Source organism: Eptatretus burgeri, chromosome 1 (assembly GCF_056783735.1).
Source record: "Eptatretus burgeri isolate ZD-2024b chromosome 1, Ebu_testis_v1, whole genome shotgun sequence".
Lineage (NCBI taxonomy): Eukaryota > Metazoa > Chordata > Myxini > Myxiniformes > Myxinidae > Eptatretus > Eptatretus burgeri.
Window position 1 is genome coordinate 1,650,900 of NC_140961.1, and position 14,231 is coordinate 1,665,130.

The window sequence follows — 14,231 nt, forward strand, 5'->3', positions numbered from 1 at the left end:
ATGTCGGGATGATTATTATTTAATACATTTCACTTTTGATTACTGAGAAGACTTAAATTTGTTGTGTATCCTTTTGATAGTTGTGAAATATATGGTACACACAGACACAGACACAGACACACACACACACACACACCAAGACCCCGACATTCGTGGGGATATGTTCCTAAAAAAAATTCCGCGAATGTCGGGGCATTGTTTCATTGGGAAAAAGGGGGATCGGTTCCTGGCAGTTTGTGATTCGAGGAAAATGTTAAAATTTTATGAACACGAATGCACGAAATAGTTTCTTTAAAAATGCTTACAAAAAAAAAACCCAGCAGGTACTGTATCCAATTTTTAAGATACGACGACGACTTAGAATCCAGTGAACTCCTTTGAAAAGGACGCAGGTGAAGGTGCTGATGAGTCGTGCACCGAATGGGCTGCCGGTAAGGGCACTGAAGGGGACGCAGGTGAGGATTTGAGTTAGCAGGTTAAGGCCTTACAAGTTACCCTTCTTTAGAGAAAAAAAGAGCCTTATCCTTACCCTTAGTCCAAGAAACAGAGCCTTGCCCTTACCCGATGGAGAAAGAGAGTCTTACCCATATCCTTCATCAGAAAAAAATAAAAAGCCTTATCCTTACAGCTACAGATTTATGCATGAGACAGCTCCAGATATTTTAGTTCAAACAAACACATGTTTAAATTTGGGGAAAGTGACATCATTTTCCATGGAACTTTGGGTACTGGGAACACCAGCTTCATGACATTGCTTTCTGCTTCTTACCTCACAATCAACAGAGAAATTTAGGGAAACCCCCACCCCCTCAGGGTTTTCCATGTGTTATCCTCTAAATTCTTAGTGTCAAGGAAGGGACACATACCATTTATAAAGCATTTGGTGTGACTTAGTCAGGGTCAGAATTGAACAATCGACCTCTCGGACTCAAGAGTGGAGACTATAACCATGATGTCGTCAAGTCAAGACACTGATGAACAGTTTATTCTGATGAACAATTTGTTCCAGGTGAGCTAAAAATAAGATAAATGACCAAAGTTATAATATTAATAAAATATTGATCTTTTATCGGCTGGTCGATGAGACCTGGCTCTTTCTCAGAGTAAGAGGGTCGTTTGACAAAATGCAAGCCTGATAATGATAAATGAACATTCTTCACACGTTAACGACGATTATATTACAACCTCAGTCCAAACCTTGTTATGCAACAAGAGGAGTATAGTGTAATGAATAACAGAAGAGGTGAACGCATTGAAAACTAGAACGGCACTCGGTAGAGCGCATACCTCCGCCAGGCTGAACAGTTTATGATTTGTATCCCACCAATAGGCCGGATCTGGATCCAGACCTGAACCAAAATTGAATCAGCTTGTTCTTGTCACCTAAGCAAATCATCCTCCATGTTTTGTAATAATCGTGCATAACTCTGAGATATCATGCTAGATATCATTTTTGGCCCTATGAGTGGTGAAGAATCACTTTTAAAATTCTAGCATTTGAATCTTCACCAAAATCTTTCAATTCGTCGTCCTCACAAACTCAACCTGTCCACCAAGTTTCATGCGAATCTATCCTTAACTTTTTGAGATATCCTGCTTTCATGCAACAAACAAACAAAGACAGTAATAAACAGGGGTGAAAACATAACCTCCGTCCACCTTCAGTGGTGGAAGGAACACCCAAAGATAACCCAACATCTACACAGTTCATCTTTGTTCTTCTTATGCCAAGTTTGGTTGAAATCCATCAAGTGGTTCACAAGTTACCATGGTAAATACAACAACAAAAAACCCAATAAAGGACGGACGCACAACCTGAAAATGTAACACGAGTAACCCACTTCTATCGAAAGAGTGCCAAATGCGATCGAGGATTTGGATATTGTGGTGATAAAAATTAAATAAACAAACAAGAAAAAGAGCCATCAGAGATTGCAAACCCTCGCCAGCACTTCTTTTGAGTGGTGTATTTTTATAGGGTTTTCAGTAAATCCAATTTGGCTACCAAACAATGTGACCGATGATGTCATACTGTATGTGTGACCCTTTTGCTCCTCATGGATAGGCGGTCATATGTGTAAAGTTTCGCCTCAATCTTTTCAGCCATTTCAGAGAAGACTTTTGAAGGTAACAAAAAAAATTTTTTTAAACAATATGGCTGCCGAATCACGTGACCAAGGACGTCATCAAAAAATTTGTGAACCATTTTGTCCCGAGATGACCTTCAAAATTTTTATACTGATCAGATGCAGCATTCTACGTATACAATTATGACGTCATAATGAAGGCAAGCACCAATGACATAAAAATACCACACTCATTCCCCATGAGGAGTACTTACAATGTGCCACTCATACACCCATGGCTTGAGGAACACTTGTGTGAAGTTTCCCCTCGATTTGTCCAGCCGTTCTGGAGGAGATTTTTACAGGTTTTTCGGGTAAATCCAATATGGGTGCCAAACCATGTGACCATGACATCATATGTCTGAACCTTTTGTTCCTCATGGACAAGCGGTCATTTGTGTAAAATTTTGCCTTGATCTGTTCAACCACTTCAGGGAAGATTTTTGAAAGTTTTTGTATTAAAAACAATATGGCTGCCAAATCACTTGACCAATGACATCATGATTTCTTTTTCTGTGGACCATTTTATCCCAAGATGACCCTCAAAATTTTCAAACTGATCGGATGTGGAATTCTACATATACAATTATGACGTCATAACGAGGGCACCGATGACATCATTAAAAAAAGTCAGACTCATTCCCCATGAGCACTTGCGATGTACCAAGTTTAAATTTTTTCCTTTATGTGGTTTCAGATACAGGTCCAAAGTTTAACCGTTTTTACAATATGGCTGCCACACCATGCGACCTATGACATCATAATTATCATTGAAATATTATCCATGAGTAGTCACACCAATGGTGAAAATTGTCTCAATTAGACAAGAGGTTGCAGAGAAAAACACAAAAGTCCTGTGTGGACAAACAAACAAAGAAACGGACGCAAATGCAATAACCTCTCCGAATCCTTCGACGAGGTTAGGCCTAAGTCACATTTGCCACGGCGGCCGTGGGGTCTCCAAAATCTACGGCCACAAGCAATTATACGGCGGCCGCAGTATTTCCACGGTCACACAATGTTGCAGTCACATGTTTTTATTTTTTGGGGAGCCACACGGCGTATTTAGTAATTGTGGAGACCGAAAACGTGGGGTTGCCGTACGGTCTTTGATTTGATGTGACCTTAACCATAAGGGGGCCCTGCGGTGGCCATAGAATTTAAGGCAGACGGAAGGTAGCCTCAAGGTGCCCGCAAGGCGACCGCAGGAGGGGCCCTAAGGCAAACGTGTGGCCAGACGGACAGTAACGAGTGGGTTCATTTACTATTATTGTTTTTTTTTTAACCACTTTTTTTTTTTTTTTCGGCTTGTCGAATTGCTACAGCGAACGTAGAAATGAAAAAAGTTATAACTCCACGTTATAATTCCACGGCGACCCCTACGGCCTGTAAAAGATAGCCAAACGGCGTAGGGCCACCCTGAGGCCACCGGAGAAACTCTGTGGCCGCCGCACGTTTCTGTCAACTCAGAGGGCGTACGGCCGCTGTATCCTCGCCGTAGAGCAAATGTGACTGAGGCCTTAATAAATGTAAACATTTGGTTGCAGTCGTACACCACTTGGGTGTAATGAATAAATTGTATCTTAATATAGAAAGCATTCATCAGTCATGGCAGGAGCGTGGCGTGAGTTGCTGGATACGATCCACAAGACAATGACACAGTACTCAAGTTAACAATGGTGTTTGTTCTGTCTCAAGTGATGATTGAGAACATGTGAAAATGAACAACAATCAGTCGAAATTGTGCCGCGTTAGTTATCTTCATATGTGGGTTTCAGAATGTGGAATGGAGAATGGAATCGGAGTCTTCCCAAGTCTCGACGTATCCACCTCCGTTTTGGTAAGGGCGGTCAGGAATCATAAACCAAGCTGTTAAATTTTGTTTTCAAAGTTTTGTGCCGAGGGCTCTCTTGAGGATCTTCGCTGAGCCCCGGACGGCTTCCAACTGCAGTTTGTTTGTAGTAATATTCCCAGAGATGGTTTTTAAGATCTCTGAGGTTCTTTTTTATCATCCCGGTTGCTCCAATTATCACTGGTACAATTTTGGATCTCTTCAGCTTCCAGGATCTTCTCCCTTCATATTTGGAGGTGTTGGTATTTGGTCATTTTATTGATTTCTGCATCGTTTAAGCAAAAATTGATGGGTACTGAAGCCTTGATTAGCAATGCCTTCTTTTATTTTTTTGTACCTCGGTACTATGTCCGGTCACAATGCTTTGTTTTCAATGTTCATGCTCGATGGGATCATCAGGTTGTATGCGAGTTACTTCCTTGTTTTCAGTGATTGTTTTTGCTTTGTGTTTCCATGAGTTTTGTGGAACTGGGACATGAGACTTTTGTAGACGTATCGGTGGATTATTCTACATACCTTGTTGTGCCTTTATGTGTACACCTGCTCTGACATGAGTTTTTTACATCCTGATAGAAGGTGGCTCAACTTTCTGTTCCTCTCTTGCAGAACCTACACTTGCCTGATTGACTCAGTCCTGCTATCTTCTTAAAGCCAATGTTGTCGTGTCCTTGATTTTGGACATATATAATGGTTCGCTCTCCATCCCAGTGGAGCTGACCCCTTCTTCGCCATTCCAAAGGACCTTCTTTTTAATGCCCAATTTGTCGAACTCTTTTTATATCCCCATGCTTGTTTGTTTCTCCCCGTTGTCACTGTATATCTGTTGGTATTTCGTCTTGTATTTTTATTTTGGCTTTTTTTGCAATCATTGGGGCTGTATTTGTTGCTGTTTCGGTTTCATGTGTGATATCTTCTATTTGCACCTGTTTCTGTAAAAAAATTGTTTGGTGGGGTAGGGGATACCTACTCTGATTTGATGTCTTCGTGTTTTGCTTACAAATTGGATTTAGTAGTCTGTTGCACTTTTCACGTACTCAACCAATAATATGGTTGTCATTCTGTGTACCTGATTGAGGTCCATTAGGCCGCGACCTCCTCCTCGTGTCGGCAGGTACATTCTTGGAATGCATTGATTTTTGTGAAACATTTTGTGGATGGGAAGTGGAAGGAGTTTCATTATTTTGAGATTTAGTTTATTGATTTCTGCAGCTGTACTGGAAGACCAGTATTGTGAGTTGGTTTATGGTTATGATTTTGTTCCTTGGAGAAAGTTATGTTTTCAGGATCATCCTTGTTCTGCGCAGGTATTCTTTTGTAATTGCTTTGCTCATTTGTTTGTGACATATTAGGTGGCCTTCTTCCACTATGAGGTGTTTGTATGATGTTTCATTTGTCGAGCTCAGTAATTCTTAACCTGGGGGGGGGGGAAATTTTTGGATTTCAGGGGGGAAATTATTTTTTCGGTTGAACAATTTTCAAACTATTTATTGCGTTGAATAAGTCATCCCAATACGCTTCCCAAGCAATGAAAAATTAGCGGAACAAAAATTAATGCTGATGTTAGGAATGCTTATGTTAAAACAATATAATATTATTAACGTTATGCAATAAATTGTGTATCAATATTTTTATGAAAATATTTATTGGAATAATTTTTAAAATAAATTTGTTTTTCAAATTAATTTAGTGTTGATAATGTGGTGGGGGGAAATATCATTATTTGGCAATTTTAAAGGGGGAAACAATACTAAAAAGGTTAAGAAACCTTGGCTGACTCTAGCTCCTGTATTGTTGCATTTGTGTCAATTTCGATGTTGTCCGTTTTCGTTGGTCTACCTTGTATGAATGTGAACTCGGCACACTTATCGAGACCAAATTCCATTCGAATGTCGTTACAGTACCGTTTCACCAATTTGAGTTGTTCTGACAATTTTTCGTCGTTTGGTGCAAAGAGTTCTAAATTATCCATGTACAGTAAATGTGTCACCTTTCTTGTCTCTTTAGACATTCTCTTCTGGGAAGTAAGGGTGTATCCCTGTCCTTTCTCATGAATGCAGTTCCTCTGTGGGTATAGGGCCAGGGAAAATAGGAGGGGCACAAGGCTGTCTCCCTGGAAGATCCCGCGACATATCTTCACTCTAGTTATTTCGAGCTTTCCTTCCAAGTATTGCAGTATCAATGCGGTGTTCCATAGCTCCATTCCTTTCTCAATGGGTTTCGATCTTGTACAATTGCATGCATTTTATAATCCATTAATGCGAAACACGAGCAAAAGCTTTTTTGTAGTCTATCCAGGTTGTGGAGAATTTGGTTATTCTGGTTTTACAGTTTTCAAGTATGGCCTTCTTTAGTAGTTGGTGGTCCATTGTTCCGTAGCATCCTCTCTTGCATGCTTTCTGTTCTGCCTCTAGGCCTCCACCTTGTGTTAGTTGCTAGTACATAATTTCTGTGATTATTCCTGTCAGAAGTTTGTATGTTGTTGGTCAACATGGTGTGTGTGTGTGTGTGTGTGTGTGTGTGTGTGTGTGTGTGTGTGTGTGTGTGTGTGTGTGTGTGTGTGTGTGTGTGTGTGTGTGTGTGTGTGTGTGTGTGTGTGTGTGTGTGTGTGTGTGTGTGTCCAGAGCATCATTTTTTAACCATTTAAACTTTTGACATTAAATTTTTAACAAACCTTTATCATGAGAATCTGGAAAAAAAAAATCAATATTTTAAAGTATATATATTTTAGTTGGTGTTTTTGTTCAGTTTAGTTTGAGTGAAAGGTCATGCATGGGCTCTGCATTTTGGGATGCTTTCTCGTTACCATTACGAGCTGAAATTCCAGTCTACAGTTGGCAGTAAAAACACTTCAGTACTGTTCTTCTCAACTTTGATCTATTCATGGAAAGTCAGGTTCCTAATAGTCATTCCTTTCTCCATGATAAAGTGACAGCAATGTATATCCAGTCCTCGTGATTTACATTTGGGAACACTGTCAAGTATCAATATGACATCCTTTAGTTCTTCATTCATTCCTGGGCGCCTCTCTTTCATTTCAAATGAAATGGTCTTGTGTGCACAAATTGTGTATCTCTACAATTGAATTCCAACTTCAGTTTCCCCAAAGAAAGGAAAGTAAAGTACTCATTTTAATTGATGAAAAATGGAATTCCTGCAGTTTCAGGCATGGGGACACACACACACACACACACACACACACACACACACACACACACACACACACACACACACACACACACACACACACACACACACACACACACACACACACACACACACACACACACACACACACACACACACACACACACGGAGTGCTGCCAACTGACTACAATAAAATAAAATGAAGTATTATAAGCGGTCTAATCTATGTTGAGAGATGGATTCCGAGCTCACTATTCCATCTGATGTAGTGCACACAAGATGATGCAACACCCTGCTCCCTGCTTGTGGAACACAAGTCCGAGAGTTTACAACAAGACCGACAAGCAAATGTTGGAACCACGGGATCAAAAACTTCACATGAAGCTGTTTCAACGTTCGGGCAAGTAAAGCATTAAAGTGCACAAGAAAGAATATTAACCAGTGATGCATTAAAAACTCACCAATATTAACCAGTGATGCATTAAAAACTCACCAATACATGCGTTCAGGAATAACCAATCTGTCTTGCGTAGTCGGTTCTTGATTTGCTTTAGCCGCTTGGCATCCACTTCTCGTTCATTGCCCACAGCGCCAGCCACCTCGATACGTGGACAGCCAGAAGTGCTGCCCAGATCCCTGCGACCGACGCAAGGTGACGTACGAGTGGTCGAGATTGGTGCTACGACGGGAGTCCCGTCACTTGCAGTTCTTTCTCCAGCCCACACTTCGGGTCCCTCGGGAACATCAAAGTAATTAGGTCGTGAATGGCCACACACGGAGCATTTGAGTGACTTTGGCCAGTTATCGTAGGTGCAGATAGAACAGGTCCATTTAGAGTAACGAGCATTTAGGCGATTGCGGTCGTTGTTAATGAGTTCGTCGGCATGTCCAGGAGATGTTGGCTGTGGTTGCGAGGTTGCCCAAGCAGCACAACCCTGCGGCTCAGCAGGACTGCGAGTCCCCTTCGGTAAGAGGCAAGCAGTACATCGTAGCGCACGTGCCAGGTTCTGGTAGGTGCACGTGGCACATGCCCACTTTCCCGCCGGCGTTTCAGGTGCAGCGTCCACGGTGCGCACGCTGGAATCAGGACAGATAAGGGGTGTAGATCTCACTCCTCCCCCGGCTTTGCCCCACCAGTGGCTCTCGGCTTCACAGGGACTACCCAGAGTCTCAGGTGCAGAAATGATGTTCAACGATTGGTGTGGCATTGAGCACATCGTGCAGCGGACGGCCGACGGCCAATTCTCGTACGTGCAGTAGTCACAAAACCACTTCGGTGCACATTCCGACATCTTATCCCTCCCTCACCGGGAGTCGAGGTGAAGAAAAGAAAATAATAATGAGAGAATGACTGAAAAATGATCCACTGCTGAGACATAGAAGGTCATGCAGGGAAACAATAAAAAAGCCCCCAAAAAAATAAACAAAGTAGAAAAGAGGGATTCCAATGAAAAATGGAGATTAGGAGGAGAGGCAAAGTTGAGAGAAGGCACAAGATGAAAAAGAAGAATGGCAAAGGGAGAAAAAATAAACAACCAAGACACTGAAAAGTGATAGAAGGAAGACTTTGTATCAGTTGCTTGTCCAAATTGAAATTGTTATTTAGGTGTGTGTGTGTGTATGTGTGTGTGTGTGTGTGTGTGTGTGTGTGTGTGTGTGTGTGTGTGTGTGTGTATGTGTGTGTGTGTGTGTGTGTGTGTGTGTGTGTGTGTGTGTGTGTGTATATGCAGGGGGTAGGGTGTAGCGGCCTGCTGTATCCTTGTCGATTGTAGAAGGAACACGATGTGTCAACGGTATCCAGAAGTCAACAAGGTGGCGCCATTGTCAGCAATAGTCCTGTTGCAGAGTCAACAGAGTGAAGGGCGGAGGGGGTGGGTGGGACGGGGATGGGGTAGGAGGGGGGATGGGGGAAAATTCAAGTTAGAGTACAATTTGTGCTGTTGGGGAGTTAGAGTTAAGGTTACATCTCTTATGCTTGTTTGTGCTCCTACGGACGGACGAGGCAAAGCTTCAAAGCACATCCTGAATTTACCGCTCAAGTTCAGTAAAACAACCTCGTCAGCACCGGCACACACAAACGCCACGTTCGCACGACACCGAAAATCCACGGTAAATAAGGACGCCGCCGCCTGCGCCTGGAATTACAAGGGTGCACGTGATGAGGATTGTTTTCTTTCTCCCATTCCAGAGTTCTTGATCACTGGTGATAAAAATAACAAATTATGAAAATACAATTATCGGGGCAATAATTTCCCCACAAATCTGTAACCACGTCATTACGCCATTACTGTATACCACCATTACCGTAGTCTTTTAAAGACAAGAAGCTTTACACTCCAGCCCTTCGATGGCTGATTGAGCTCACCATGAAGACAGCCACGTTGTGGAGTTAATCGCCGTGTAGGATATTTTGATCATTCCCGCCGAGGTGACATCCTTTTTGGTGATAAGCCATCGTCGTACGAATAACAAGCACGCGATTCCAAATCCTTCCCTCCCTCCCATATTGCCTTCCACAAATACACAGCATGGAAGTCAGGCCCAGGCTGGCCTAACCGAACCGAGCTTACCAGTATTTAGAGCCAGAGTGAGCAGAGTGTGGATTATCAGGAGAGCTAAAAATAGGAGGCATGACAAAAACCAAGGTAGGACACCAACCACATTACAAAGGACAGGCTTTTGTTTGCCAGGTGATGCAAGCACTGTTGAGGGCAGCGCTTTCCAGAATAGTAATGGGCGTTGTCCTCATCCTACAAGGTAAACAAAAGGTTGCCTGAAATATAGGCCTTCACACAAAGGCTTGGCACGAGCAACACAATTACCCATCAAAATAGATGGTCGTTCCAGTGGTGTTGAGGTTAAGAATTAACTTTTATCATCTAAAGTCCAAAAAATTACTTCCAAACATGCAAATAAATGACGGGCCTACTACAGAGGGGCACATTGGACATGAGAACTCAGCAACAACCCGGATCAGGGAGATAAAGATAAAATAAACTAGAAGGGCACTCGGTAGAGCGCATACCTCCACCACGCAATGCCTGATCCACGGGAACATATCGGGCCCAGTCCATGTTTGAAATATCATGCCACACAGCACCATATTGTTTTGAGCCCGATCTCTCAATGGTGAAGAATCACTTAAAAAATTAAATAATTCTCCGAGCTAGATGTGGATTCGGATCTTCACCAAAATCGAATCAATTCTTCCTTATCTCGCGCGCACACACACACACACACACACACACACACACACACACACACACACACACACACACACACACACACACACACACACACACACACACTCTCGCGCACTCGCGCACACACACACACACACACACACACACACACACACACACACACACACACACACAACGTGTTGACCAAGTTTCATCCGAATCTGTCCACAACTTTTAGAGATATCCCGTACACAAACAGACAGGCAGACGAACAAACAGACAGTAAGGGGTGAAATCATCGCCTCCTTCACCTTCGGTGGCAGAGGTAATAAATAAGCAAACAACCAAACAGGTGACTGGGTCGGCCCGTTTGACATTCTCGACCGAGCAGATGCGGCTCATGATGTCGGGATCACAGGTTCAAATCCAACATCCTGCGTCAATTTGTCCATAGTTCCTTGGTGTCCTCGTGATTCCTACAACACACAATGACGTCTCCGATTGTGTTTTAGATTCCTGCAAGAAAACGAGACGGGTGACTAAATGCAGACTTATAAAACTACCTCATCAACAACAAAAAATCGTCGAAGGCAGACTACAAAAAAAAACACATTTAATGAACGGCGACAGCAGAGGTCATTGACAATGGCTGCCTGGGGTGGAGAAGAATGACAGACTGAGCTCGGATGAGACAAAAGGTAAATTGTAGCTTCCAGGGTTCACACATCCACCAACTCACAAATACTGAGCACCTGCGTGAACAAAGAAAACTCCACATTTCACAAACAAAACCGAGAAAGGAAACACGACAGAGCTTCCAAGTGCCGGTTCAAAGTGTGTGCATTGCCAGAGATAAACCTGCCAGGCCACAAACAGACACCCAGCGTCACTACGATCCCCCTGAGGGAGCTCGATGAATAGAAAGGGCATCAAGGCAACGTGGGCAAAAAGCCAGCCGATTAAAAAAGAACTCCACACTTCCATGTCAGGATAGATTTAACACTCAACAGGCAAGGACACGTCCGCCACACGCTGGGACAAAACCCGCAGACAAATCTGTCACAACTCCATCTCTTGTCCTCGCAACACGAGAGTCGGCTGTCCATCTTCCGTCTTACTTTTGCAATGTCTTTTCCCTGTCGCCGCAGCAAGGTCAGAGGAACAAGGGTGGCCAGGAAAGAAGGGGGCAAAAAGGGTCGGGGTGGGAGGGTTCCACCAGAATATGGTGTTTCTTTTAATAATAACAGCTTACAACAAGTGGTTAGCCGTTAGCACAATGCAGTGCTTCCCATCACATCAGATAACCATTACTAATCTTACATCAAATCAATGCCGTTGTTCCAATGCACGCTTGGCTGAATCGAGAACACTCATGGCAGGTCGGCCTTAAATAAATAAAATGTGATCAACATTAGCAGCCAGTGATCCAAGTGAACGTTTAATCCCAAGGGAAGCGACGAGGATGAGAAATTGATCCGTTCCAAGCTTCACTAACCGAACACCAAGAAATAGAGTTTCAACCAATAACTTCAAGGTCGAAACAAGTTCACACTGACCCCACACAAGTTCCCGTGGGAGGAACAAAACGTTTACGATTGAAACAGTTACCTCTGATAACCTTTTGGGCAAAGCATGGTCTCCCATTCCACAGCACACACACAAACATCCTCCATTCAACATCTGCCTCCATTTGGGCACCGAAGATCAATTACACACTTCCTCAAATTCCCTCCGTACTTACTCGACTCAACTTGTCATTGTCGATTGAACCACACTCTGTGGTGTAATGGTCGGGGCGTCCGCTCCGGGTCTGGGAGGTGGACGGTTTGAACCCAGGCCAAAGCATACCGAAGACTTTAAAAATGGGACGTGCTGCTTCCCTGCTCGACGTTCAGCATTTAAAATGATTAGAGCACGCACAATTCCCATAGGTTGGCATCCATGGGGAGGAGGATTTCCTCCTGAGGAAATGCCCCGCTGAGTGCGGTAGGAAACGCGGGGCCATTGTTGTGACGTCACAGGTACCCAGAGTGCACCAGGAAGTGATGGCACTTCCTCCAAGCTCAGTGGCTGCACTTGTCTCATTCTCAGTCCTGTGTTGTGTCTCGTGTATTAGTCTGTGTGTGTGAGATGAGTGGTGGCAGCTACACTACGAGCCTTAGATACTGTTAAAAGAAGAAGAAAAAAACTAAATACGAGTAAATAGTAAATTACAAGATGAAATTGTGGAGTTCAATTTCATAGAAACCTCAACAATGACCTTTCCTTTCCATCATCAGCCACAGCCGACTATCATAACCTCGTTCTGTCTTCTATGGCTAAACTCAATCCCTCCCGTTATCCACAAACACTTAGTTGATAACCAAACGTAAGCTTTATGACCGATTCAGGTCAGGTCAGGTATAGGAGCATGCGCGAGAGCAGTGCGTCGCTGCGTCCACTTTCCACCGGTACTTCAAGGGCCTCCTTCTGGCCATCCACCAGGCAGATGCCTGGCCCATCTCCATCTCCTTGAGATGCCGATCAACCTGCTGCAACCACAAGGCACACGGTCGGGCCATTGGCCTCCTCCACTCACGAGGCTCCCTCGCTGAGAGAATCTGGTGAGCAGGATCAGCGTCAGGAAAACGAGCCGCGTGTCCATACAGCCGCAGCTGACGTTCATGGACTATGCAGGTAACAAATCTCATTTGAGTCTCTCTCAGCAATTGCTCGTTGGACACAACGTCCAACCAGTGATAGCCAAGGATTCTCCGAAGAGACCTGGTACCAAAGGAATTAAGTCGACTTCTCAGATCCTTGGTCAGAGTCCAAGTCTCACATCCATAGAGCAAGACTGGAAGCACCAAGGACCTGAAGACTCGGACTTTCGTCCTCCCACACAGGTACCGGCAGCGCCACACCCCATGATCCAGTGAATCCATGACTCCCCAGGCTCGACCCAGACGTCTATTGATCTCCGACTCACAGTCAGTGGATACATGAATATCACTGCCAAGGTAAGTGAATCTCTCCGTGACCTCAACATCCTCACCACAAACAGGCAGAGACAGGATAGCAGCATCCAAGATGTCACTGAAAGCCTGGATCTTAGTTTTGACCCAGGAAACCCATAATTCCAGTGACTCCGACCCCTCATTCAGCATCTCGATGACTCCCAAAAGGAGATCAAGAGCCTCCACAAAGATGACTGCATCATCTGCGAAATCATGGACAGAGATCTTGACATTCCCAAATTATGCACCGCAACTTGATCTCTCCAACATCGTCCCCAGAATCCAGTCCAAACAAGTGCTGAAAATGTGGGGGCCAGTACACACCCCTGACAATTAATGAAGAGGAAGTTGTCCAGCTCTTCCATGAGCCAGTACACATCCCTGAACCCCTGAAAAACTCCAGTGACCGATGACCACTCATAAAGTGCCCCGTTTGTCTAAAAGTTCCTCTTCACTCCATTGCTCCTTTGTAGACCCGCTTTATTTGGTTGTTGCTTGCTGGACTTTGATCCTCTGTTGTCCAGCTCTTCCATGGGCCTCAAATGCCTTCCACATTACTATATATATATATATATATATATATATATATATATATATATATATATGTATATATATATATATATATATATATATATATATATATATATATATATATATATATATATATATATATATATATATATATATATATATATATATATATATATATATATATATATATATATATATATATATATATATATATATACGTATATATATATATATATACATATATATATACATATATATATATATATATACATATATATATACATATATATATACATATATATATACATATATATATATAAAGCTTGAGTGACCCTTTTGTCTAACAATCATCAAAAGACGACAGACTTCAAAACACTAACTACAATGAGCACCTGCATGG

General features: G+C 43.0%; 1 protein-coding gene across 4 annotated transcripts in view; it reads right to left on the minus strand.

Annotated features, from left to right (window-relative positions):
- The window catches only part of ZRANB1 (zinc finger RANBP2-type containing 1), a 54,553-nt gene that overhangs the window by 15,864 nt on the left and 24,458 nt on the right, over positions 1–14,231 (minus strand). For 2 of the 4 annotated variants that reach the window (XM_085870465.1, XM_085870475.1), the window contains exon 2: positions 7,616–8,958. In XM_085870465.1, coding sequence (XP_085726591.1) covers positions 7,616–8,414 — 799 coding nt within the window. In that variant the 5' untranslated portion in view covers positions 8,415–8,958. Of the gene's footprint in view, positions 1–7,615; positions 8,959–9,487; positions 10,366–12,045; positions 12,883–14,231 lie in introns of those variants that run through there. The other 2 variants (XM_085870493.1, XM_085870484.1) reach the window with 2 other exon arrangements.